The sequence below is a fragment of the Mastigoproctus giganteus genome, chromosome 5 (genome assembly GCF_048544385.1).
Source record: "Mastigoproctus giganteus isolate SK-2022 chromosome 5, ASM4854438v1, whole genome shotgun sequence".
Classification (NCBI taxonomy): Eukaryota; Metazoa; Arthropoda; class Arachnida; order Uropygi; family Thelyphonidae; genus Mastigoproctus; species Mastigoproctus giganteus.
Window position 1 is genome coordinate 79,717,425 of NC_143579.1, and position 27,135 is coordinate 79,744,559.

At 39.2% G+C, this 27,135-nt stretch overlaps 1 protein-coding gene across 2 annotated transcripts in view; it reads right to left on the minus strand.

The window, feature by feature from the left end:
* Nucleotides 1–27,135, minus strand: part of LOC150085518 (uncharacterized) — a 384,896-nt gene that overhangs the window by 82,874 nt on the left and 274,887 nt on the right. For both annotated transcript variants that reach the window (XM_090373310.1, XM_090373309.1), the window contains one exon: nt 4,160–4,270. In XM_090373310.1, the coding sequence (XP_090229436.1) occupies nt 4,160–4,270 (111 nt within the window). The remainder of the gene's footprint in view (nt 1–4,159; nt 4,271–27,135) is intronic.

Consider the following 27,135-nt stretch of genomic DNA (forward strand, 5'->3'; position numbering starts at 1 on the left):
CCTTTCTGCATCTTCCGTATTTGGTAGTCACGGGCTTGAACCCAGGTATAATCAAGAAGCGTGTGCTACGCACTGCTGCTCAGGCCCACCAGGCTATGGAGACGCCTGGGAGATGACACGTTACATGATGAAGAACAGTAGCAAAGTTTTGTAGAACTGGAAAATATTCAATTGTTTACAGTTATTCCATGCTAAACTGAAAAGCAATTATAGTCACATGTCAATAAGGCTTTTTAGTGGATAAATTCTTAAATATTAATACTGACTTTGTGAAAAACAAATAATTAAATACATCCTAAAAGTGTACAGGTTTGGGCTTTATTGATGTATTAGCAACCAAGGATATAATGCACCAAAATCAGGTCACATAAAGATAAGAGTTAAAAGATTTCAGTGACCAAACAAATGAGGTCACTGTCAAAAAAGCATAATGACAAAAGTATCTCAAAAAAGTATAACAGGTACATTTTATATAAGAGTAAAAAGAATTAAAGCTTTTAAGTAATTAAAAAAGGTTGACACTTGGTCACTGGTGGATAAAATCTGACTGAGTGTATAAAGCTCAGTCAAATAATTAAAGGCAATAAAATATAAAACATATGTGTCTACAACAAAGATACTCAGGTAAAAGTATGCTGAATTGTCAAAAAGGTATTACAATTCTCACACACACAGGGGAGTCATCCCCCTCAGCAGGAATGAATGGGTAAGATGGCTATGCTCTAGGCAGATGTAAGAAAGAATAATTTTCTCTCTAAGGTTCCTCTACATACTAGACTGTCAATGTTTGATTACAGGCTTTATCTGACACAGCTTGTTTGTGAACTGCCTATGCCAATGTTGACGCCACTGGGAGGGAAATTTAGAGTGTATTAACATTAGCATTAATAGTGGCAATTGATGCAAGAAAGCAAGATTACACAGCATCAGCTAAAAAAAAAAAAAAAAAAAAAAAAAAATTTTTTTTTTTTTTTTTTCATTTGTTGTTGTTTAAGCTATCAACTTCCACAACAAATGAACGTTTGTTCCAGCAACAACCCACTGGTTAAAGGCAAACTTCCGCACATTTATTCTGCAACTGTCCTTCCTCAATTTGAATTTGTGCTCTCTTGCATGTGTGGTCTGAGCAAGAGGAATAATCCCACCAGCATTGAGCTTGCTCAATCCATTCAAAGCCTTAAATACCTCGATCAAATCACTTTGCAGGTGCATAGTGTCCAGATGATGCAATTTGCAGAATCGAAGCCTTTCTTGGTACTCTGTACTCGTTCCAGCATGTCTACATCATTCCTAAAATGATGCCTCCAGATCTGTATGCAGTACTCAAGATGTAGCCTGACCACTGCCTTAAACAATGGATATTCACCTCCTTATCCCTGCTAACAAAATTCCTGTATATCACTGACAAAACCCCATGAGCTATCTAGGTAGCCTGTCTGCATTGCTCAGAGTTCATATCTGACTGCACAATTACCCCAAGGTATTTTTAATTTTCAAACTACCCTGAGTGTAGCACTACACAGTATGTTACTCTGGAGTTACTGCAACTGATATGCAGTACGTTGTAATCAATGTTAAACTTCAATTTCCATTTCTCAGCCCATCTACCTAACTTTTCTAGATTCTGTTGCAGTCGCATACTGCCATCCTTGTCATTAACTACCCTGCCAACCTCTGTATCATCTGCAACTTGGACATTATGGCCGATATGGTTTCATCAATATCATTGATAAATACAGAAAACAATGGACCAAACACAAACCATGGGAGGAACCTCCACTAATAACATTAGTCCATGAAGAGCAGTGTCCACTGGTTACCACTCTCTGCCTTCTCTCACTCAACCATCCCTTTATCCATAGCAGCAACATGCTCTTAATGGCACACTGTTCCAATTTGTACAGCAGTCTTTTATGTGCAATGGCAAAAATTATCCTGAATCCAAGTATATTATATCAAAATTCTTTTTTTGCATCCAGTTCCTTTGTAACCACATCGTAGTATGAAACGTTACAATGAAATCGTAGCAGTCTAGATGAAATCGTACACTATACATGCGAACAAATGATAATATATGCTCAACAAAAAAACAATCATGAATTTACTATTGCCAACAAGAAATGTGAAGTTTTATTGCAATATTGCTTTTGACAGGATATCACAACCTTCCTCAAGAAAGAATGTATTAGTCGCTGGACGAGGACTTGGATGCCTCGTGCATTTATAATGCTATGTCAAGAGATCGATATCTAGAAATAAAGAGATTTGTACATATGGCCAATAATGATGAAATTGGAAATTGTCAAGATTGAATGCACAAAGTTAGGCCAATAACAAATATGCTCATAAAACAATTTTGCCAGTGGGTTTTTTTTCACAAGGCTCTGTCAATAGATGAGTCAATGGCGAAGTATTTTGGACATAATCCAGCCAAAGAATTTATCAAGGGGAAATTAGTGAAGTTCGGTTACAAAATTTGGATGGTAAGTATCTTCTGGGTATTGCTAAGCTTTTGATGTGTATTGCGGAAAACCAGCTCAAGAAACCAAAAAATGTGAAGAGTATACCAGTAGGTGCAAGAGTGATTATTGATTTATTGGAACATGTGCCGGATCCATCAAACCACGTAGTTCTCTTCAACAATTATTTTACAATGTACTCATTGATGATATTTTTGAAAAAGAAGAAAATAAAAGCTATAGGAACTGTGAGAGACCCTCGAGTTCAACACTGTCCTATTATAGCGTCTAAATAAATTTTTAAAAAAAATGGAAAGACGTACTTATGACTATAGGTTTGATGTCATCAATGGCATATCATGTATAAAATGGAAAGATAACAACGTATGTTCTATTCTTACCAATTATCATTTTGTTGAACCATTGCAATATGCAAAATGTTGGTCAAAAACTGCAAAAGCTAAGATCAACATAGCACAACCTGCATCACTTGCATTGTACAATAGTGGAATGGGTGGTGTAGATATCCATGACCAATGTATATCTTTGTACAGGACAGTGATAAGAGGCAAGAAATGGTGGTGGGTCCTGTTTACATATATGTTAGATATGGCCATCACTAATGAGTGGAAGTAGAACCAAACGACAGCAGAGATAAAAATGATTCAATCAGATTTTCGGTGAAATATCGTATGAAGTTATTTGAAAGATGCTGCATCAACAAGAAGCAATAAGAAGCGAAAAGCCGGAAGTTCCATGAAAATTAACGAAGGCCATCACTTTCCAGAAAAACTTGACAGACAATTAAAATGTTATGGTTGTCATATGAAAGCTAGGTGGTCATGTAAGAATTGTCAGAAAACAATGTGCATTGAAAAATTCCACTTATCTCCCTAACGTCCCCATTTGAGGACGCCTGTTTTTCTAAAAATAATAAATAAATATATTTTCTTTCAGATTTTGGTATTGTTTGTTTTCTTGACTTATAATCTCACCATAATATTGAGCAAAAGTGAGTTTTGATAGGTACTTTTTTCATAGGCATTAATGGGTTAAAGGGGGTGGACAGGTGATGCATTTTTTTTTTTTTTTTCCCCTGATGATTTTTTTTTTTTCCCTGATAAGCTTTCTTTTTTGGGTCATTTGTTAATACTAATACTAATAAAGCAGTAACAAACAGACGAAAGTTGCTGTTTTGATGTTTATAAACGATGGTCTAAAAGTTCTAAAAATATTCATAAAACATGTTTAGTTAATTATTATCTTAGTTTAATGCTTCGTGTATGAATCAGGAAACTTACACCTGACTAATCTGTCATTTATTATTAATTAACTGATAACCTTGTTCACAAATAGCAGCAGGCAATCTCAAGACATTCTAACAAATTTCTCCATGTGGTTCGGGAATGATAAAGACTTTTATAGCTATGAGGTGAAATCTCTTTATCATTCACAATCAGCTTTCATGCATTACTTTGTTGAACAGTCAGTACAAGAACTAAATTTGTCAGTTCAAGTGGTTTGGAGGATTTGCCCATTTTTTTAAAAAATACCCAGAAAATGAGTGGTGCCAGATAATGGATTGCTGGGTTTGAGAAGCTCAGCTGCACTCAACTTTAATATGCATATGAGAAAAAAAAATAAATGAATAGGATAAAATATTGCATCATATGTAAAATGCCTAAAGTTCATAAACTCACCTCTTTAGCAGCAAATGGATCTGAAACACAACAAAATGTAATATCCGAAACTGCTACAACATCAGCTGGAGATTTTCCTCTTACTGCTCCCGCTGATACAAAGTCTTGACACTAGAAAATTAAATTATCAAAGCATTAAGCATTACACTTCACTGAGTATACAATTTCTGTCTGTTTAATGAGGTGCTTTGTAAGTCCCATCACCACTTTCCATTAAAAATAAAACATATTAAATGTATTACAATTATTCCACCAAACTAATACTTCTCTGGTTTTTGTATTCTACTACTATCATCACTACTGTCAATAAATATAGTAATTAATAATTTCATTGTCAATCAAAATTATACTGTTTATACAATTTCGAGCTGCAGTGACTGTGATACAAATGATATATGGCCTTCTTAGTGCCTTTTAAAGGAACATATTTTCAAAAAAAAGTCTCACATCTATTTACAGCCAAACAGAAATAAGTTTACATGCCATCTCACAAAGGCATTCTCCTAATATGAAGGGTGAACAAACAACAGGTAGCCTTATACAGAAATAATGACTATAAAACGGTGAATATAATTGTTTGGTTATTCGATGCTTTGTATAAACAAACAAATGCAAATATACAAGTTTATAACTTGGTTATGTTTTACATGTGAACATGTTTAACTTAAGGGCATTTACATAGGTCTAAGAGACTCTGAGGAGTTTTTGGGAAGAAAGAACTTCAGTCATGGCGGTGGAGAACAAAAAAGGCCTGGGGATAATTGTACAATTACAAAGGCAGGCTATCAGAGCAACTCATAGGGTTTTATCAAAGTTATACAGGATTTTGCCAGCAGGGATAAGGAAGTGATTATCTCATTACGTATAAAGCAATGGTTTGGACACATCTTAAGTACAACTTCAATACAGGACTGGAAGCCTTAATTTAGGAGGATGTAGATTTTCTCAGTGAGGGGGAAAAAAAGGGTGCACTTACCAATAAAAGCTTCAGCTCTACAAATTGCGATATCTGGAGATTAAGAACCTGTGAAGAGATCTCACTGAGGTATTTAAGGCTTTGAATGTACTGAAATGCATCAGACTTTGATGGAATCTCTTTCTTGCTCAAGCTACACATGTGAGTGGCATAAATTCAAATTGAGGAAGGATGGTTGTAGGATGGACATGTGAAAATTTGCCTTCAGCCAGCAGGTAGTTAATCATTGGAATAAACTATGACCTGGTGTTGTAGAAGTGGGTAGGCAGAATAAATTCAAGTAAGAACATTACCTGTTCATCTCCTCTAATAGATATTAGAAAAGATGAACAGGTAATGTGGGAAGTTGTATAATCTTGCTTTCTTACATCATTTGCCACTAATAAAGGCGTCTCCGTAGCCAGGTGGGAAGGAGCAGCAGTGCGTAGCACACGCTTCTTGATTAGACCGGGGTTCGAGCCCGTCACCACCAAATACGGAGGATGCGGAAAGGTCAGGGAATGACCACCGCATATCCAGGAGCAATATGGCCTTAGTTGCTAATGCTCCTAAAAACCAAATAACAAACAAACTAACAAGCCACTAATAATGCTAATTATTAAAAGGAAATGTTCAAAACAGTGGATAAAATTTATTTTACCTTAAGGAACTATTCCCTTTAGCCATTCCTCTTAATAACTGGTCCACTTCTTACCCTTTACTGGTCACATGGGTTGTTTAGAAATTTGGCATGACTCCTTAAGGGTTATTTTCTTTATTTCAGATAATGGTTAACTTTGAATATAGTGTCATCATAAAACATTTCATTAAAGTTTTAACATTGAAAGGAAATTCATGATGCTTTGAGTGATTCAGGTGATATTCGGGTGACATTCAAGTGGACCCAATTTCGACGAAGTCCGGACAGTCTGTGACAACCAAATCCTCCGCTTGCACCTTCACGATGGTGAAACTTTTGTAATCCTGGGTATAACCTCCATACACAAGCACACTGTGGGTGACCACCCAGGTGTGAACCAACGTAAGCAGGGGTAGAGGAGTGGCACCCACATCACATGGAGGAATGCTGCCCTTCTATGTTACCAGACAATACTAGGTGGTAGATGACTCTCATCAAAAGGTGCAATACCACCACTTTGCTTATTGGAGGCTTGAAGTGGTGGAACCCATGCTTAGTCTCCAGAGTTAAGTTCCGGTCAACCCTTCCCCATCTCTTCCATCATGCATTATGACTGATGACGAACATCATGACGAGATCCAATCTTCCTTACATTTCGAGGGTACAGCTCTAAAACGGAGTATGCAGGCTGGCCGCTAGTTAGTACACCAGACTGAACCTTTGGTAACTATTTCGGAGGCTTCTGAATCAGCTAGTGTATAATCTTGCTACCTCTACTCTGCCAGATAGTGACTGGAGGGAGTCCGAGTAGTGTGTATGTGTGTGTATGTGTGGGGCATTGTCGAGGCCACGGTATGTCAAGGATCTGGGTATATTCTTAACATGGGTATGCCATATCCAAAAATTTCATTACTTCATACAGCACGTCCCCACCTCCACTTTTTCTTACCATTGAATACACCATAAATTGTCAAACTAATAGAGTAAGCTTATCTGCGAAAAGATCTAAACCCCCCAAACACTTCCTAGTTAATTTCACAAATATACTTGGTCTCAATTCTAATCTCAACGATGTCCATTTCGACTTGCAGTCTGCCAAACCCCATGTACTTTTTCTGACAGAATCTCAGTTATCGGTTGATTCATCTACTGCTCATCTCAGATGCCCAAATTATTTGTTGTATGATTCCTTTTGCTTCAAAGGTGGTACTTGTGCATATGTCCGTTCCGATATTCCCTGTCAGAGATTTGGTAATTTGGAATCTTCTCTTTTCAATCTTCTCTGACTTAAAATCTCTCTACCTCACTGTGTCAAATTCATCTGTTGTCTCTAACGTTCTGCCAATTCCACTAATCATTTGGAGCTCTTTGACTTCCTTTCTTTGCAACTTGACTTTCTGTAGTCCAACTTTCCTAACAGTGAGGTAATTTTCCTTAGTGATTTTAATGTTCACAACTCCAGCTGGCTTCTGTTTTCTAGTCACGCCGACCCAGCTGGTCGAGATGCTGAGGCTTTTGCAACTATTAATGACCCTGCACAGATTGTTCATTTACCTAAAGAATACCGGACAATCCTAACCATACAGCCAACACGCTTGATCTTTTTCTCACAAACAACCCTTCTAAGTACACAGTCGAAGTGAGTGGTCCTTTAGGCATCTCAAATCAAAACTTGGTGAATGTCTCTTCTCCAATGGAGCCTTTATCTCATGGCTATTCCCAACCTCGTATTGTTTGGCATTACAAGAATGCAAAATGGGATGACCTGCGAGATTTCTTTTCTTCTTTTCCTTGGTCGCATTACTGTTTCAAAACTTCTGATGTCCTCAAAGGTTGTAATTGTGCATATGTCCGTTCCGATATTCCCTTTCAGAGACTTGGATCATGTCAGTGAAATTATTCTTGTAGGAATGGAATCCTTTATTCCACACTCCACTTTAAAATCTTGTCCTTTATCTAAACCTTGGTTTTCCAATGTGCTAAGACTGTTCAAGAGAAGAATGTTGCATATCATAATTGGCTTGTTTCCAATTCTTCAGTTTCATTTTCTACCTACACCAAAGCTTGCAATAATTGTAAAGCAGTATTAATCAGTCCAAACTAAATTTTTAACAGGCTAAGAGTAGAAAACTTGCTTCTTGCCCTAATGGTAGCTGAGCATTCTGATCTCTTGCCAAAGCTAATGGCCGCAACTTTTGCCCATCTCTGCTCCCACCTCTGTCAAAACCAGATGATTATGTTGTCACTTCAGCCAGGGATAAAGCTGACCTGCTAGCATCCCATTTTTCTTCCAACTCATGTATTAATGATCTTGGTAAAACACCTTCCACCAATCCCAACATGCTCCATTCAATGCCTCCTGTGGTCTTCCATCAAAAAGATGTCAGAAGGATTTTGACAAATCTTGATACCAAGAAAGCTGCAGGTCCTGATGGTATTTCTCCACTTGTTCTCAAAACCTGTGCTCCTGAACTTACTCATGTTCTTTGCCACCTTTTTTCACGTTCTTATTCCAAAGGTGTTTATCCTTCTGCTTGGAAATTTGCTCATATCCAGCCAGTTCCTAAAAAAGGTTGACAAATCGCTCCCATCCAATTATCATCCCATTGCAATTATTTCTACTCCTTCTAAAGCAATGGAGAAATAAATTAACTGCCACCTCTTAAACTACCTAGAAACCTTCTGTCTCACCAACGATCGCCAGTATGGATTCTGTCAGTGTCAATCCACTGGTGATATTCTGGCTTATTTTACCCATTTATGGACAAATTCAATGGAAAAGTTCAGTGAAACACAAGCAGTTGCTCTTGACATCTCAAAGGCATTCAATTGTGATTGACATAAAGGTCTCCTAAACACGCTTCCATCTTATGGTTTGCTAACTGTGTTTTATAAATGGTTATCCAGTTTTCTCTCTGATCGCTCACTGAGGGTGATGGCTCTCTGTGTTCTAACTTCTCCACTAAAGATGGTTTCCCTCAATGTTCAGTTCTTTCCCCCACTCTTTTCCTCTTGTATATTAATGACCTTCTTCCATTGACCAGAAATCCTATCCAAAATTTTGCCGACAATAGCACATTGCATTCCATCTTCCAGTTTGAGAAACCTTGTCCTGCTCAATCAGCTTCAACTTCTCGAAAATCCACTACCAATTCCTTAAATGCCAATCTCCAGGTAATTCTCCAGTGGGGCAAAGGCAACTTAGTTAATTTCAATCCTTCTAAAACTCAGTGTTGTCTTATTTCTCGCAAAAAGGATTCTTCTGCTCCTATTCTTATCTTTGGTGACACTCCGATTTCTAGGTAAAATGATATATCACTCTTGGGGATTACCCTGACTTCTAATCTCTTTTGGCACAAGTACATTACAAATATTGCTTCCTCTGCTTCTAAAAAACATGGTTTTCTCTTTCGCTCTTGAGTTACTTTTCTTCCAAACAGCTGTTCACTCTGTACAAATCGCAAATCCGCCCTATTGTGGAATATTGTCCCACATCTGGGGCGGTGCCCCCAAAACCTATCTTAGGCTTCTAGATTCCATTTAGAAGATGGCAGTTAGGTTAATTAATGTCTCCTCTCTAACAAAGTCTCTCCACTCACTGTCTCATAGACATACTGTTTCTGCTGCATGCCTTTTCTACAAATACTTCCATGGACACTGTTCTTCTGAATTGGCTTCTATAATTCCGCTCTCTCTCTTTCTCTTTCAAAACAGTCCGAACACGTGCCACCACCAGCCAACATCCATTTACTGTCCAACTTCAAACTCAGAGAACCAACTTTTCAGCTTCCTCGTTTATTCATTCAACTGCCATTTTCTGGAACAACCTTCCTTCATACATATTTACTGAAAATTACAGTCTACAGAAGTTCAAGTCTAATGTCAACAAATAGCTTCTTTCATCTTGTCAACCTCCAACCCAAGCACAGTACTAAGTACTATAGGTTCTAATACCTCTAGTGTTTGGGGTTTTCATTAAAAAAAAAAAAAAAATGTAAATCATTTTCATTACATGCCAAGGTGAAAAAATAGGAAGCGGAATTCAAATGGGGGGGTGAGTATTGAAGATGGTCCTTGCAGGAGTGACTGGCAATGGCTATTGCCAAGGAAACATGGAATCATTGATATGCAATACAGTGAAGGTAGACTGACAATTATCAAACAATGAAAGAGTGCAGACTACAGGCATTTCATATGAACAAATAATAAACATTCTGACAAATAAATTGGGTTTATCAGTTTCTGCAAGGGACCAATAACTTCTGATATCTGATCAAAAAAGTGTTCACTCTAAGACTTCATAAGAATTGTTGGTTATGTTATGAAAGAGATGCCAAAAGATTTTTAGTAACATTTGTAACCATTCAAAAGATATGGATCTACCACTTTCAGCTAGTCAACAGCAGTTCAAACAACTGAAACATGTGTTTGCTACCTCCAAAGCAGGCAGCATTGCTGAAACCACTTTTCCATTTTTTTTCCCCATTCCAATTTTCCACTTTTCCAAAATGGAATGGCCAATTTTTTAGAATTCTACAAGAATAATAACGGTGGACTTTGTTCTAGCATGCCAAACTGTAACAGCAGTATGCCATGTAGGTATAAAATGTTAATCTATTACAACAATCACAAGGTTCTATCAAATCTAAAAGAAAAGGTTAATTCTTTTTCCAAGACAATGCTCCTGCTCTACCCTAGCGAATCACAATAATTTAAATATATCAGTGTGGGTTTGGACTGCTGCCATACCTGCCTTATTCACCAGATCTGGCCCTGCCAGACTTCTTTTTGTTTCTCAGCTTAAATTTCACTTGATATTTGGCTCTGCGGACGAAGCTCCTAGAAGCTCTTGGAACAGAGAAGTTTTCCTGATTTATTAGCTTAAATTGTCATATTAACTTATTTTCTAGAGTAGCTTTATATTCCTAGTTACGATACTTAGTTTAAAGTTTAACTTAGACAGAGATTTTGTAGGTATTACTTAGTATCGGTAACGGTATCAAATCCATGTGTTACAAATTGAACGAGAGGTCTTTTTTTTTAACCAAATTTAGTCGATTTATTAACCAATTGTTATATAAAATTATCTTCTATAAGTAGATTATAGACCTAGTCAGGATCCTTAGTTTATTCTAAATTGAGATAGCGAGATTTGGAAGCTAATCAATACTTACGAGTCCGTAGAAGTACCGTTCGAGAATTCCTGCCATTTTTACGCGATAGCATAAGCTTAGTGTAGTATAGTGCATAATATAATATTGTCAGTTAATCAGTAAATCTATTAATCTTGATAAACTTTATTGTCAATTAAGGTGTATTTTTAACTCTATATATATATAACGACTTAATCGTAACAAATAATTAATACATAACTATAGTGGTACACGTGATACAGAAGTTGTATAAAGGGAACTCGTAGAAAACACTAGATACAGAAAAAAAAAATAAATAACATAACTGTTTTGGGATATATCTTAAGGATTTAATTTTTGTTTTGAAATTTTATTGAATTAAATCGGAATCATGACTCTGACCAGAGCAGCAAAGCAAAACGCTCAAGCTAATGGGAGTGCTGTGGTTCAGGGGAGAACTGAGGGGGACAGTTGCCCTCTGAATCACAGTCTTTTAAAATGCACTGTTTGCTTGATGTTTGCAGAGCAGTCGGGTACGGGACATGATAATACCAAGGGGGATGTCTTTGTGTGTGCACGATGTAAGGAGTGCAAGGAAATCAGGCGACAACTCAGCGTTGTTATGGGCCTTTATGAGAGCTTGAAGGACAGGGTGGATGCCCTCGAAGGAAATAAATTGAGGGGCCCATCAAGCTCTCAGCTGCCCACATCAACGCCAGAGCTTGCACTTGGTCATCAGGCAACACAGAGGCAGCCCCCTAGGCAGAATGCGCTGGTCCCACAGGAACTAGTAGTTGTTGGTGACTCTATTGTCAGGGAAACGGGGAACATGCTTTGTAAAAAGGATAGGTGGAATAGGACCAGGGTATGTCTGCCAGGGGCAAAGGTTGATGACGTTGTAGAGCGGATATCATCTTTTAAGGGCACAAAAGGTGTTATAGTTGTACACGTTGGCACTAATGATATTAAGAGTAGGAGACCGGCGGAATTACTTAGCAAGTACAGGTCACTGTTGAAAAAAAGCCGTGAATTAGGGTTGAATTTGAAAGTGTCTGCAATTCTGCCCAGACACGATAGGAGGGAGTATATGATGAGAGCCTTGTCGATCAATTCGGCCCTGGAGGGATTGTGCAAGGCTCAAGGGGTAGAATTTTTTTCAGCCTGGACTGTACTTGTTAACAGGAGAGATTGCTTCTACAGGGATGGGATACACTTAAATAGAAAGGGTGCAAGAATTTTTGCTGATGCTGTCGAGGCAATGTTAGGTGGGTCGGAAAACTGCTAGTTGGGGGGGATACAAGGACTAATAGATTAACAGTAGCCACTGGCAGAAGTGGAAGTGATTCTTGCACTGCTTCTATTGAAATGAGCAGAAGCCTGAAAAACAAGATGCAGGATATTTCAGAGACTGCTGGGAGTCATTGCGGTACAAGTAATCACATGGGTTGTGTTAGGGTAGCTAAGAATAGAAACAGGTGCATGTATACCTGCGTGTACACCAATGCTAGCAGTTTGGTAAATAAATTTGATGAATTTGAGGTATTGCTCAAAACATCAAAGGCAGATATTGTTGGGATATCAGAGACGTGGTGTCACACAGATATAAGTAATGCGGAACTGGAATTTGGGGAATACAATGTGTATAGAAAGGATAGACAGGACAGGAGGGGAGGAGGGGTTATGCTATTAGTTAAGAAACACATAAAGTCCAAGGAAGTGAAGCCAGTCGACATCGATGGACAGGGCAGTGTCGAGTCAGTTTGGTGTGACATAAGCATAGGGAAATCAAAATTGAGAGTAGGAGTGTGCTATAGGCCTAATGACTCTGATGAGTATAATAAGATATTGTACAGGGAAATAGAGTGGGCCAGTAAATCAGAGAGTCTTATAATGGGGGATTTTAATTTCCCAGATATTGACTGGAATTTGTGGGTTGGTCACTCGCACACTAGCAAGGCTTTTGTGGATTTATTGGATGATTGTTTTCTACATCAGCATGTTCGTGAGGCAACAAGAGGGAGCAATACTCTTGATCTGATTATCAGTAGTGATTCTTCATGCATTAAGAATCTGCAGATAAATGAACCACTAGGTGGCAGTGATCACAGTGTGTTGAAGTGGGATTTACTCAAGGAGGTAACTACCATCAGAGGTAAAGGGAAGGGCTTTTGTTTTCGTAAAGGCAACTATGATGGTCTGAGACAGTATTTAAATTCTATACAGTGGGACCAACTGATGATGTCACCAACAGCAAACTCAAAATGGGAAGCATTCAAGGAACTAATCTTGGAGGCTACCAGGCTTTACATACCAACTAAGAAATATTGTTCAAGGTTTAGGCCTAAATGAACTAATGAGACATGTGGCAGAGAAGAAAAATGCATGGGATACATACAAATTAATGGGTGACATGGAAGCCTATGAGAGATATAAGTTGGTCTGTAACCAAGTCACAAAGGAGATTAGGCAGGCAAAGGCAGACTACGAAAAATCCTTGGCAAAGGATGCAAAGAAAAACAGAAAAGAGTTCTTTACATATTTAAACTCAAGAAGGAAAGGAATGAATCAGATTGGTCCACTGGATATTGATGGTTCAACAGTTGAGGATCCTGCTCAGGTGGCTAACAATCTAAACGAGTATTTTGCATCTACATTCACGCATGAGGAGTTATTCAGGAAGGAGAATGATGTAGGTAAAGTAAACATTGGCAGTGAGCTGGATGATTTTGTAATAACTGAGAGGAAAGTGGAGGAGAGATTGTTGAGGATAAACATAAAAAAGGCACCTGGGGTGGATGGCATCTATCCAGTTATATTAAAGGAGGCAGCAAAGGAAGTAAGCAAACCCCTAGCCATAATTATGAGAGCTTCTTTGGACTCAGGGGAGATACCCATAGACTGGAGATGTGCAAATGTAACCCCAATTCACAAAGGAGGATCAAAGGCTGACACAAGTAATTATAGACCTGTTAGTTTAACTTCTGTTCCAGGTAAATTAATGGAGGCACTGGTTAAAGAAGCACTGCAGGATCATCTAGACAAGAATTCAGTTATAGCTCAGATGCAGCATGGTTTTGTTAAGGGCAGGTCTTGCCTGACCAATTTGATTGGATACTATGATGTAGTCACAAAAGAACTGGATGCAGGGAATAACTTCGATATTATATATTTAGATCTTAGAAAGGCTTTTGATACTGTTGCACATGGAAGACTGCTGCACAAATTGGAGCAGTGTGGCATTGGAGGCAAACTGCTGCTATGGATAAGTGGATGGTTGAGTGGCAGAAGACAGAGAGTGGTAATCAATGGACACTGCTCAACGTGGACTAATGTTATTAGTGGAGTTCCTCAGGGTTCAGTGTTGGGTCCGTTGTTGTTTTCGGTGTTTATGAATGATATTGATGATGGGATATCAAGTTTAATGTCCAAGTTTGCAGATGATACAAAGGTTGGCAGGGTTGCTAAGGACACTACTGACGCTATGCTGCTGCAACAGGATCTGGAAAGGTTGAACAGATGGGCTGAGAGGTGGCAAATGAAGTTTAACATTGACAAATGTAAAGTACTACATATGGGAAACAGCAACCCCAGAGCAACGTATCAACTCTGCGGTACTACACTGACAGTGGTGGAGAATGAAAAGGACCTGGGGGTAATTGTGCAGGCAGATATGAAGTTCTCTGAGCAGTGCAGACGAGCTGCAAGAGTAGCTCATGGTGTCTTGTCAATGATATACAGGAATTTTTCTAGCAGGGATGAGGAGGTGATTATTCCCTTGTATAAGGCAATGGTTAGGCCTCATTTCAAGAAGGCTGTAGAGCTGCTGGAACAGGTACAGAGAAGGGCAACAAGATTAATGAATGGAACAAAGGGTTGCTCTTACGAAGAAAGGCTTAAGTTTTGCAAATTACAGAGTCTGGAGACTAGGCACCGGCGAGGTGATCTGATAGAGGTGTATAAGGCTTTGAATGGTTTGAGCATGCTCAATGCCAATGGGATTCTTCATCTTGCTCAGAATAATCACCTCAGAGGGCATAAATTCAAATTGAGGAAGGACGGATGTCGGATAGATGTGCGGAAATTTGCCTTTGGCCAGCGGGTGGTTGGTTGGTGGAACCGACTTCCATCACTTGTTGTTGAAGTTGATAGCCTAAACAAATTTAAAGCTCAACTGGACAGGTATTTCGAACGAACGGAGGGGTGAAATGGGAGTGCTGTGTGTTTTTTTTTTTTGGCTGATGCTGAATAAGCTTGCTTTCTTGCATCATATACCTCTACTAATGCTAATGCTAATGCTAATTTAAATATATCAGTGTGGGTTTGGACTGCTGCAATACCTGCCTTATTCACCATATCTGGCCCTGCCAGATTTCTTTTTGTTTCTCAGCGTAAATTTCACTTGATATTTGGCTCTACAAAGATTTGAAACCAATGACAATGTTATCTCAGTCCTGAAAAAAATTTTTTTAGGTCTTGGTGAATAATCCTACAAAAGTGGCATAACTGTATTGCTGGAACAATTGTGGCGGTGGAACGGAAGTTTAACGGCATAAGGGCTGCTAGGGCCATATTGTGCCTTTTCATATATATTTTATCTAATTATGTAATAAGGGATTACATTTAATGAGAATGTTCTTACATTCTAGTAGAGAAAGTAGGTACATTTCTGGAAGTGCCTACATTCTAGTGGAATGTTCATGCATTGAGGTAGGTCACCTCCAGCGAGAAGGCAGAAATGTGTCAAGTGAGTATGAGCTAAGTGCATTCTTCCAGATACTAATAATTCTCGTCTGTTTGGTTTGTAGCTGAACAATTGAGGTTCTTGTGTAATCTGAAGGAGTTTATTATTTATTTGAGTTTTCCAAAATGGCTTCCACTGTTGTTTACATGCTTTTCGTATGATGACTTTGTAATCAGCATTTGGTACAGAGAACTGGGTCGGATCAGTGTTCAAACGATGTTTTTGCAGGCTGATATGCCAGCATATCCAGTATCCAGCAGAATTTCACAGAGCCCTTAGTTATATAGCTGTCTATCAATTGAGTTTTGATTTTATTCACAATGGGATGAGAGGAGGGAAGTTTGTTTTGAAATTTAGTTACTGCACTCCTGGAATCAGTATACTGTATATCACTTGTGAGTTAGAAGCAAAGTTGATATTTTCTGAGGCTAACCTGATTGCATATAGTTCATCTGTATTTAATTGGAACAGATATAAAGGTGGAAAAGTCAGGTGATATCACTGGTGCTCGAACTGCTAATTCTGTCTTTGAATGATGATATCCAGCTCAGGACCCTGGGTGTGCCAAGCCCATGCTCACCAGATGTGAGCCCCTGGGGTTTTGAACTCATAAAGAACACTTTCCAAAATTATGAAAACAGTAATTTAGTGGCATAACTAGGTTTGATGGTGCTCAGAGAAAATAAAAAAAAAAATGGTACCCCTTGAAAACTGTTCTTTTGGAATTTTTGCATTTTTTAACCATAAAAAGGCATCACCCAAATTTGGCAACCAGAGCACATGCCCCGCCCTTGTTACGCCACTATAGTAACTGCAGACAGTCTGGACTAGTGAGGGACAGGTACATCTGTTAACTGAAATATGTTATCTAGTTTTATACTCCAGCTCTTCATTAAATCTTGCATTCAAATTCCAGTGGAGCTTATTTTCATTTGGTTTACTTGTATAATGATTTATCAACTAATCATCAAAGAGGTATGGCCAAAATGGATGTAGAGGGAGATTTTGAATTTTTGTTGCATTGTTGAGTAATATCCTGTTTCTTCCAAGTTAGAGTGGAGGTTCATCTCCTTCAACATACAGGTTTTGCCTGGGGACATTCTAAAAGCACCCAAGTTGATCCTGAGGGCACTGTGATGGACTGTGTTAGCTTTATAAGAATAATTTTCCTAGTCGAGTGATAAATGGGGGACCACAATCTAAATTAAACCTAATTAGCTTGCGATACAGATAATTAGGGCATACTGATCAGCACCCCACCTCAGAAATAGCTTTGAGGATATGCAATTTTTTTTTAAACATGATGTTAATTTATATGATTCTGGAAATTTAGTTTATAGTCAAGAGTTAAACCCAAAAAAAGATATAGTTGGTGAGTGGAACTATTTGATTCTTCAGCCATAATTCAGGTTCAGGATGAGGTAAGTTTGTTTACAGAAGTGGATGAGAGATGAATTTTTATCAGAAAGACAATATCTGCTGTTCAACATCCAACGTTCTATTTTGCTTATTTGGAGTTGAAGTTCCCTTACAATAGCATTCATGTTATGTGAGGGGCAGAATATAGCAACGTCATCAGCGTAGAGGTAGGCTTCTATGGTATTTGGGATATCTTGCATCACGGTGTTTAATATGAATGCGAAGAGTAGAGCACTCAGTATTGATCCTTCCAGAACACCTTCTTCCTGTGTGTAGGTTTGAGAAAATACATTTCAATACTGGACCTGGATGTGATCCTTCAACGGTGTGAAGATTTTGGAGAATCCTATATTGCCAAGTGGTGTCAAAGGCTTTTTCTACAAAGGGTACTAGGAAAGTTTTGCAATATGACGCAACAATGAATCACAGGAAGCTGCTTGTTGCTGCATGTTAAGACATATTCATACGTGCATAGTAGCCGCCGCGCCAAGTCGATGGGCTCAGTTATTCATTAGTAGTGAGAGTGTAAAGTGCTTGCGATGGCATCGTGGTCACGAAATGAGATAAGGACAGTTTTGCGGTATAATTTCGTGCGTGGTTTAACCATAGACCAGTGCTTAGAAGAAATGACTCTTGCACTAGATGATGATTGTCCACATCGTACAACGATATTCAGGTGGTATAGAGAATTCCAAAGGGGAAATTTCACTCTGGATGATTCTGAGAGGCCGGGAAGGCCACGAACGTCAGTTACGGAGGAAAACGTTACTGCTGTGAGGAAAATGCTTGACGAAATAGGCGAGTGACCTACCAACAGATAGAGGATACTTTGGGCCTAAATGCACCAGCAATTCGTTCGATTCTGCAAGATCATTTGCATGTGAAGAAACTTTGTTCTCTCTGGGTGCCGCATCAACTGACTGAAGAGCAGATGACACGACGTGTGACTTGGTGCCGGGAGATGTTAAAAAAGTTTGATAAGGGACAATCTCGGTATGTGAACAACATCGTGACAGGTGACGAGACTTGGCTGTACTATTACGATCTGCCGACCAAGGCTCAAAACAAAGTTTGGGTCTTTGATGATGACGACACACCCGTAATTGTCAGAAAATCCCGATCTGTAAAGAAGAAAATGATAGCTGTATTTTTCAAATCGAGTGGAATTGTGGAACGTGTCGTTTTGGACACGCAGAAGACAGTCACAGCTAAGTGGTATACTGAACAATGCCTGACTAAAGTCATTGGATCTATGAAGAACCTGCGGCCAAAGTCAAGAATGGACACCTGGTACCTCCACCACGAAAATGCTCCAGCTCACCGCGCCAAAGCCTGCACCGAATATTTGACCACGACAGGACTGAAACTTCTCGAGCACCCTCCCTACAGCCCAGACCTTGCTCCCTGGGACTTTGCACTGTTCCCGCATGTGAAAATGAAGCTAAAAGGGAGGCGGTTTTCCAGTGATGAGGACCTTCTACGGGCTTGGGACAACGAGTGTGCTTTACTCCCTAGTGAAACTTGGCAGAACTGGTTTAAAGATTGGTTTCGGAGGATGGAGAGGTGTATTGAATGTAGAGGAAATTACTTTGAAAAAATTAAATAAACAAAGCTGTATTGCAAAACTTTCCTAGTACCCTTTGTATGTCCAGACTGACCATAACTATACACTCATTCCTAACGAATGCATTACAAATACTAGTTTCGGCTTTGACCATAAGGTCAAGTGAGCATCTGTGTTTTCAGAAACCATAGTGATTTTAATTTATTAGAGCTTTAGATTCAAGACCCCATATGAGCTGCCTATGTACCTTTTTGTAATAATCTTATTAAACAACTGGCAAGAGAAATAGGTCAATAGTTGTGCAGAGATGACTGATCTTTCGCTGTTTTAGGAACAGCAATAATAAATGACTGTCTCCAGGATGACGGATAAGAATTTCCATGAGGTATTTGGCTGTAGTGTCAGAAGATGGAAAACAGCTGTTTAATTTAGTGTCTGTAGCATAAGGTATTATATTCCAACTGCACCAGCACCGAGTTATTGGATGTTTTATTTACAGATTGTTTTAATTCGGAATTGTAAAGGGTTGATTATAAGGAAGAGAGAAGATGGAGTTAAAATTTATTTTAATACTTTTCTAGTATTGCTTTGGTTTGATGGAAAGATGAATCATATGAGGCAACTGCTGAACTTGTTAAAACTTTGTCAGTCTAGTGCATGCTTCTTTCATCACGAAAGAGGCATGCACTAGACTGACAAAGTTTTAACAAATTCAGCAGTCTTTTATCAGTCTTTTTTTGCCTTGCATCTAATTTGTCAAGTCCTAGCTTTAAATTTCTTGTAATTTATGAGGTTTATGGTGATAGGATATCTATGAAACAAGTTCCAAGGTTTGTTCATTTTGCATTAAATATTATTGCAAGCATTTTTCCACCAATGGTTAGTGCATCTATGTGCACCACAAGATGCTATTGTTGTTTTATGGCACATTGGCATCTAATGCCATAATGCAACAAGTCGAACACCACAAGAAGACTGCAGTATAGTAGCAAGGGCTGAAACTAATATCTGACTTGCAATACACTGAAAGGAGAGAATTTATGGGATACCTGGTTCCTGGGCAATGTAACGCTGTCACCCCTCTTGCTAGTGGATGAACCCACTGCTTGGCAGGTATATAGGTACAATGCACTGCATTCACGCAGATGGTAATTCTGTGACAGTATGGATAAACGTCATAACTTAACCGACTTTGAAAGAGGGATGATAGTGGGTGCCCAATGAATGGGTCACTCTATTGTGGAGGTGGTACAGAAATTGCACTATCCTCGTTCAACAGTATCAAGAATGTATTAGGAATATGCCATTTTCAAAATAACACATTGTGGACAGCGATGTGGACGGAGAATGGTGGTGCCGTCGACGCCTGTCTCGCATTGTTTCAGCCAACTGGAGAGCAACAGTGGCAGAAATCACTGCTGACTTCAACAGAGAGAGAGAGAGAGAGAGAGAGAGGTGCCAGAAATGTCTCCACCAAGACCATCAGGCAATCTTTAGCCGCAATAGGTTATGGGAGCCACCGATCCACCAGAATCCCATTGCTAACACCACGACACAGGACTCTATGCCTTAATTGGGCAAAAGAACATCGGCACTGAACTTTGTATGATTGCAGACAGGTCTCCAGGTCCGATGAGTCCCATTTCCAGTTATTTTAAGAGGATGGGAGGGTGTTTATCTGGTGGAAACAACACGAAGCTATGCACCCGTCATGTCAACAAGGAACTGTTCAGGCAGGTGGACGGTCGGTAATGGTCGCGGGCGTGTTTAACTGGCACATGTTGGGACCTCTGGTACATCTAGATGCATCTCTGAACAGTCCGGTTATGTGTCCATCCTTGCAGACCATCTGCATCCCTTCATGGTCATCATGCATCCATAGGGCAATGGACTCTTCCAATAGGACAATGCACTTCCCCCACAGGGCCGTGGTGACTAGAACATGGTTCGAAGAGCATTCCACAGATTTTACCACCATGGCCTCCCCATTCACCTGATATGAACCCCGTGGAGCATCTTGGGATGATGTGGAAAGACCCATTCAAGCTTTGGATCCTGAACCCAGGAATGTTGCAGAATTATGGATAGCGGTATAGCAAGCATGGATGGAAATAACTGTGGAATGCTTTCGTGAACTAGTGGACTCAATGCCTTGCAGTGTGATTGCCCTTATCCGGACGAAGGGCTGGCCTACCCATTACTAGATACGATTTCTTGTCCACTCGGTGTACATTCTGTATCAATGGGATGAAAGTGGATATCTTGTTCAAAAGAAATGGTGGAAGAATATACACCTCAACCTGCTTTGAAGAATTTCAATGCTCCAGTTGTGATAAAACTATCGTTTGGAGTTGCACATTAGAAAATGGTTGCTGTTTGTGGGTCATTAAGTACTGACCACTCTATACATGGGAATAGAGAGGGGGAGCAGATGGAAAGGTCTACAGCCCTAGTGATTCTTAGGGAAAAATGCACATTGGTGTGCAAACCGGTATTTCATGTGGTAAGGTTGTGCTTGTCTACTAAAGATACAATTATTTGTCCTCTCTTATCCACGTGAGAAGATTTGCATAAGGGATGAGACGATGTCCATTAAAATCTCCTAATAAACAGAAAGGAGTTGGTAAATGCAACATAAGTGCATCAAGTTTTTTTAGGTGTAACTGTCAAATTCGGTGAGAAATTTATAGAGGCAAGTGTCACTGAAATTCCTATTGATATTTTAAAAAACTGCAGCTTAAAAGAATGTCTGCAAGGGATCTGCTGAGAGGGAACTTTGTTCCCTACAATGATGGCAACCCCTCTGTGAGCAGAGGAAGTAGCGTTTCTATCTCACTAATAAAAAATGTAATTTTTAATGACAGATGACACTTGCAGTGTCAAATTCATTTCTTGTAAGCAATGTTTACAGGTTCATAACATGCAATTAGTTGTAGATTTCATCTCTATTGTACCTTAGCTCTTTACAATTCCATTTCAAGGTGTGCTGAATTATTTTGCTTTTAGCATTAGCAGAGGCACGTGATGCAAGAAAGCAAGCTTATACAGCATCAGCCAAAAAAAAAAAAAAAAAAAACCTCCCAATTTCACTAATCCATTCATTCCAAATGTTTGTCTAGTTCTGCCTTGAATTTATTTATGCTATCAACTTCCAGAACAACAGAAGGAAGTCTTTTCCAGGAATCAACTACCCGTTGGCTAAAGGCAAACTTCTGCACATCTATTCTACAACTGTCTTTCCTCAGTTTGAATCTATGCCTCCTCAGGGTTGTAATCTGCGCAAGAGGAAGAATCTCATCAGCATTGAGCCTGCTCAATCCATTCAAGGCCTTATACACCTCAATCAGATCAGTCTCCAGAAGCTGCAATTTACAGAACTAAAGCTTTTCTTCATAGGAACACCCCTTTGTTCCTTTCTGTACTAGAATGAGTACAGATAAGGGTCTTGTTCCCCTTATCTGTACTCATTCTAGTACAGATAAGGGGAACAAGATCCTTATTAAAATGAGGCTTCCAGACCTGTATGCAGTACTCAAGGTGTGGCCTGACCATTGCCTTATACAAGGGGATAATCACCTCCTTATCCCTGCTCACAAAATTCTTGTATATCACTAATAAGACCCGATGACCTACTCTGGCCGCCTGTCTGCACTGCTCAGAAAACTTCATATCTGACTGCAAAAATACCCCCAGTCTCTTTCATTCTCCACTACCCTAAGGATAACACCGCATAGTTGGTACATTTCTGTGGGGTTACTACTACCCATATGCAGTACGTTGCATTTGTCAACGTTAAACTTCAGTTGCCACTTCTCAGCCCATCTACCCAACTTTTCCAGATCCTGTTGCAGCAGCATACTGTTATTAATAATCCTGTCAACCTTTGTATCATATGCAAACTTTGCCATTAAGCTTGATATACCTTCATTAATATCATTGATAAATATACAAAACAACAATGAGCACAACACCGAACCCTGAAGAACACATTAATAACATTTGTCCACTTAGAGCAGTACCCATTGATTACCACTCTCTGTCATCTCCCACTCAACCATCCTTTTATCCATTGTAGCAGCTAGCCCTTAATGCCATACTGCTCTAATTTGTAGAGCAGTCTTCCATGTGGAACAGTATCAAAAGCTTTCCTGAAATCCAAGTATATGATATCAAAATTATTTTTTCCAGCCGGTTCCTTTGTGACTACATCATAGTATCCAATCAAATCGGTGAGACAAGACTTCACCTTGACAACCCCATGCTGTGTCTGAATTATTTCGCTGTCTTATTTAGATGATCCTGCAATACTTCTTTAACCAGTGACTCCATTATTTCCCCTGCAACAGAAGTCAAACTAACAGGTCTGTAATTACGTGTGTCACCCTTTGTGATTTCTAGATACATTTGCACATCTTGAGTCCATGGGGACTTCTCGTCAAAGGATGCTTTCATAATTATGGCTAAGCATTTGCTGCCTCCTTTAATATAACTGGATAGATCCCATCTACCACAGGTGCCTTTCTTATGTTTAACTTTAACATTTCCACTTTGCTCTCAGTTATTACAAAAGCATTTAAACTCCCTTTTAAGGTTTGATAAACATCTAGCCCTCTCCTCCTTGTGTCTACATTCACACATAACTACTCATGTGTGAATGTAGATTCAAAATACTCATTTAGTTTGTCAGCTATCTGAGAATGATCATCTAAAGTAAAATTTTTGATATCAAGTGGACCAATCTGATTCATCATCTTCCTTTTAGAGTTTATATAAGTAAAGAAGTCTTTGCTGTTTTTCTTTGCATCCTTTGCCAAAGTTTTCTCATAACCTGCCTAACCTCCTTTGTGACTTGATTACAGACTAATGGTATCTAACCTAGGCTTCTGTGTTGTCTGATAATTTATAAGCATCCCATGCATTTTTCTTCTCCACGAGTCTTATTAGTTCATTTGACATCCATTTGGGCTTAAACCTAGAGTAGTATTTCTTAGTTGGAACAAAAACCCTAGTAGCTTCCAAAATTACTTCCTTGAATTCTTCCCATTTAGAATTTGCTATTGATAACATCATCAGTTGGTCCCACTGTATAGAGCCTAAAAAATCTCAGACCACTGTAGTCACCTTTACAAAAGCAAAAACTCTTCCCTTTACCCCTGATGGTAGTTACACCTTTAAGTAAATCCCACATCAGTACACTGTGATCACTGCCACCTAGTGGTTCCTTTATCCGTAAATTCTTAATGCATGAATAATCACTGCTGATAATTAGATCAAGAGTATTACTCCTCTTGTTGCCTCTCTAACATGCTGCTGTAGAAAACAATCATCCAATAAATCCACAAAAGCCTTGCTAGTGTGTGAGTGACCAATCCACAAGTTCCAGTCCATATCTGGGAAGTTAAAATCCCCCATTATAAGACACTCTAATTTACTGGCCCACTGGCACCTCCGTAGCCAGGTGGGAAGGAGCAGCAGTGCACAGCACATGCTTCTTGATTATACCGGGGTTCAAGCCCGTCACCACCAAATATGGAGCATGCGGAAAGGTCAGGGAATGAGCACCGCATATCCCGGAGCAATATGGCCTTAGTTGCTAATGCTCCTAAAAACCAAATAACAACAACAACTGGCCCACTGTATTTCTCTGTATAATTATTCATTGTACTAATCGGAGTCATTAGGCTTATAACAAACTCCTACCCTCATTTTTGCTTTCCCAGTGCTTATGTCACACCAAACCAACTCAAGTTTTTGCACTGTCCATCTATGTCAACTGGATGCACTTTCTTAGATTTTATGTGTTTCTTAACTAACTGTATAACCCCTCCTTCCTTCGTATCCTGTCTATACACATTGTACTCCCCAAATTCCAATTCTGCATCCCTTATATCTGAGTGGCAGCACATCTCTGATATCCCCCTAGGATGTTTTAACCAGCACTTCAAATTCATCAAATTTATTTACTGTACTCCTAGCACTGGTGTACATGCACCTGTTCTTACTCTTAGTTAGTCTACCACAGCCCATGTATTTACTTGTTTTATGACTCGCAGTAGTTCCTGAAATCCCCAGCAACTGGCTTTCTGGGCTGCGGCTACTGTTAATCTATTAGTCTGTGAATCTCCCCAAGCCAGCAGTTTTCCGCCCCACCTAACATTGTCTCAATAGCATCAGCAAATATTCTTGCACACCTTCTATTTAAGTGTATCCCATCCCTGTAGAAGCAATCCCTCCTGTTAACAAGCACAGACCACACTGAGAAAAATTCTACCCCATGAGCCCTGCAAAATCTCTTTAGGGCCGAATTGATTGACAAAGCCCAGGGGCTCACATCTTGTGAGTATGGGCTTGGCACACCCAGAGTCCTTAGCTGGATATCATCAATCATTTCTCTTCTCTTTCTTGGTGATTCTCTTCTACTTCTGACTCTTGTGCTCTCTCTCTCTCCGGGTAACTCGGGAATTTTTTTTTTGGCAGGTGCAGCCTAAGCCTCAGGCTTCCTTGCACCATATGGATAATAATAATAATAATAATGCTCTCATCATATACTCCCTTCTATCGTGTCTGGGCAGGATTGCAGACACTTTCAAATTTAACCCTAACTCGTAACTTTTTTTCAGCATTGACCTGTACTTGCTTAGTAAATTTGGAGATTTCCTACACATAATGTCATTAATGCCAATGTGTACGATATCATCCTTTGTGCCCTTAAAAGATTATATCTTCTCTTCTCTACATCGACAACTTTTGTCCCTGTCAGACATACCATGATCCTATTTCACCTTTCCTTTTTGCACAATATATTTTCTGCCTGATAACCTTTCAGTGGAAAGTTTTGTCTCTTTGTTTTTTACAGTCAGTTTGATTGTTGCAATCTATTTTTGTTTTTTAGGAAAGAGAAGATTGAACAGTATCTATGTCATCATTTGCATGGAACTCTAGGAGTGGTGTGTCCTGATTACTTATATCATGTGTCCATATGTGATAAATATTGCAGTTTCTTTCTTGTATCTTCTGAGCTTTGAGGATTAGAATGTTTAGACCTAATCTGAGCAGCAGATGATACAATGGGTGGGATGAAAGCCTCAGTATTATTGGCTTGATCAACCGATTTTTGTTCTTGTGTCACTGCTGAAAGCAGGCCCAGTGAGAGAGAGACTTTCAGTGGAATTGATGCACCTGTTTGGATTGCTACTGACTGTTGCTTTGTGCAATAATGGCATAGGAAACCTTTGGTTTGACTGGTATTATTTGTTTTCTTGCCTCCTGAAACGTTATTTTTTGTTCAGCTTTATATTTTTGAATTTTTTTCTAAATTTCTAATGTTCACAAGCTTTACACTAAGCTGGGTTGTTGTCGTTACAGATTGAGCAGAGGGGAAATGTTGCTTCTATACATTCCTTTGACCCACAGTTTGGGCAAATTGAGTCACCTCAACATGTTGCCTGAGAGTGTCCAAACTTCTGACAGTTGTAGCGCTGTATTGAATTTGGAATAAACAGATGAATGTGACAATTTAAGTATCCGGCTTTCACAGAAGGAGGCAAATTTAGGGTTGTTATGTTGTTATTTGGTTTTTTAGGAGCATTAGCAACTAAGGCCATATTGCTCCGGGGATATGCGGTGGTCATTTCCTGACCTTTCTGCATCCTCCATATTTGGTGGTCATGGGCTCGAACCCCGGTCTAATCAAGAAGCGTGTGCTACACACTGCTGCACCTGGCTACGGAGGCGCCGCAAATTTAGGGTAATGAAGGTCAACATGATGTCACGAGTTGGAACAAGATTACCATTCTCTTAGATAAAGATTCTTTTCGCATGTGTATCTTTTTGATATTTTAATTCTTTAACTATTTCATCTGTAAATACATCCATCAGATCCCATTCCATTATGACTCCTTTAGAAGTGTTTAAAGTAAAATCTGGAGTAACTTCAACAGAAATTCCTCTAAAGGCTGTCAGTTTTAGCAGAGATTTCAAGTGGGATGATTTTGTGGTTTGCACAAGTAAATCTCCTAACTGCTTTTTTACCATCTTGGGAGCTCCAGCAAAGTCTTCCAAATACATTTAGATAAGGAATGGAGATAATCTGCACACAAGCTGGTTTGTCAGAGAATGAATTATCAAGCAGGAAGGAAATTCTTTTTGGATATTATCCTTTCACATTCTCTTTAGGTGAGTAATGTCACGATTGGGCTTGTCTCTGATCAGGTGGGATGAACAGGAGCTGTAATGGAGAAAAAGTAGCAAAGTCCATGTTTGCTCATTTTGGCCCTGGTGAACTATCTTTTCCATCCAGGTTACCAGTGCTACCATAGGGAGGCAGGAACAGTTGCACTTGGCGGCTATATACATAGTAGAGGTTAGTAGAACATTTAAATTAAATAAAAAAGGAATTTCCTTCTGGGCTCTCTTTTCCCTTTTAATAAATTTGAGCTGCTTAAAACAAGAATTATAGTCGACAGATGAAATTAAAGAAAACAATCAATCACAGTGGAAGATCGCTTGGCCATGTGAATGCTTGG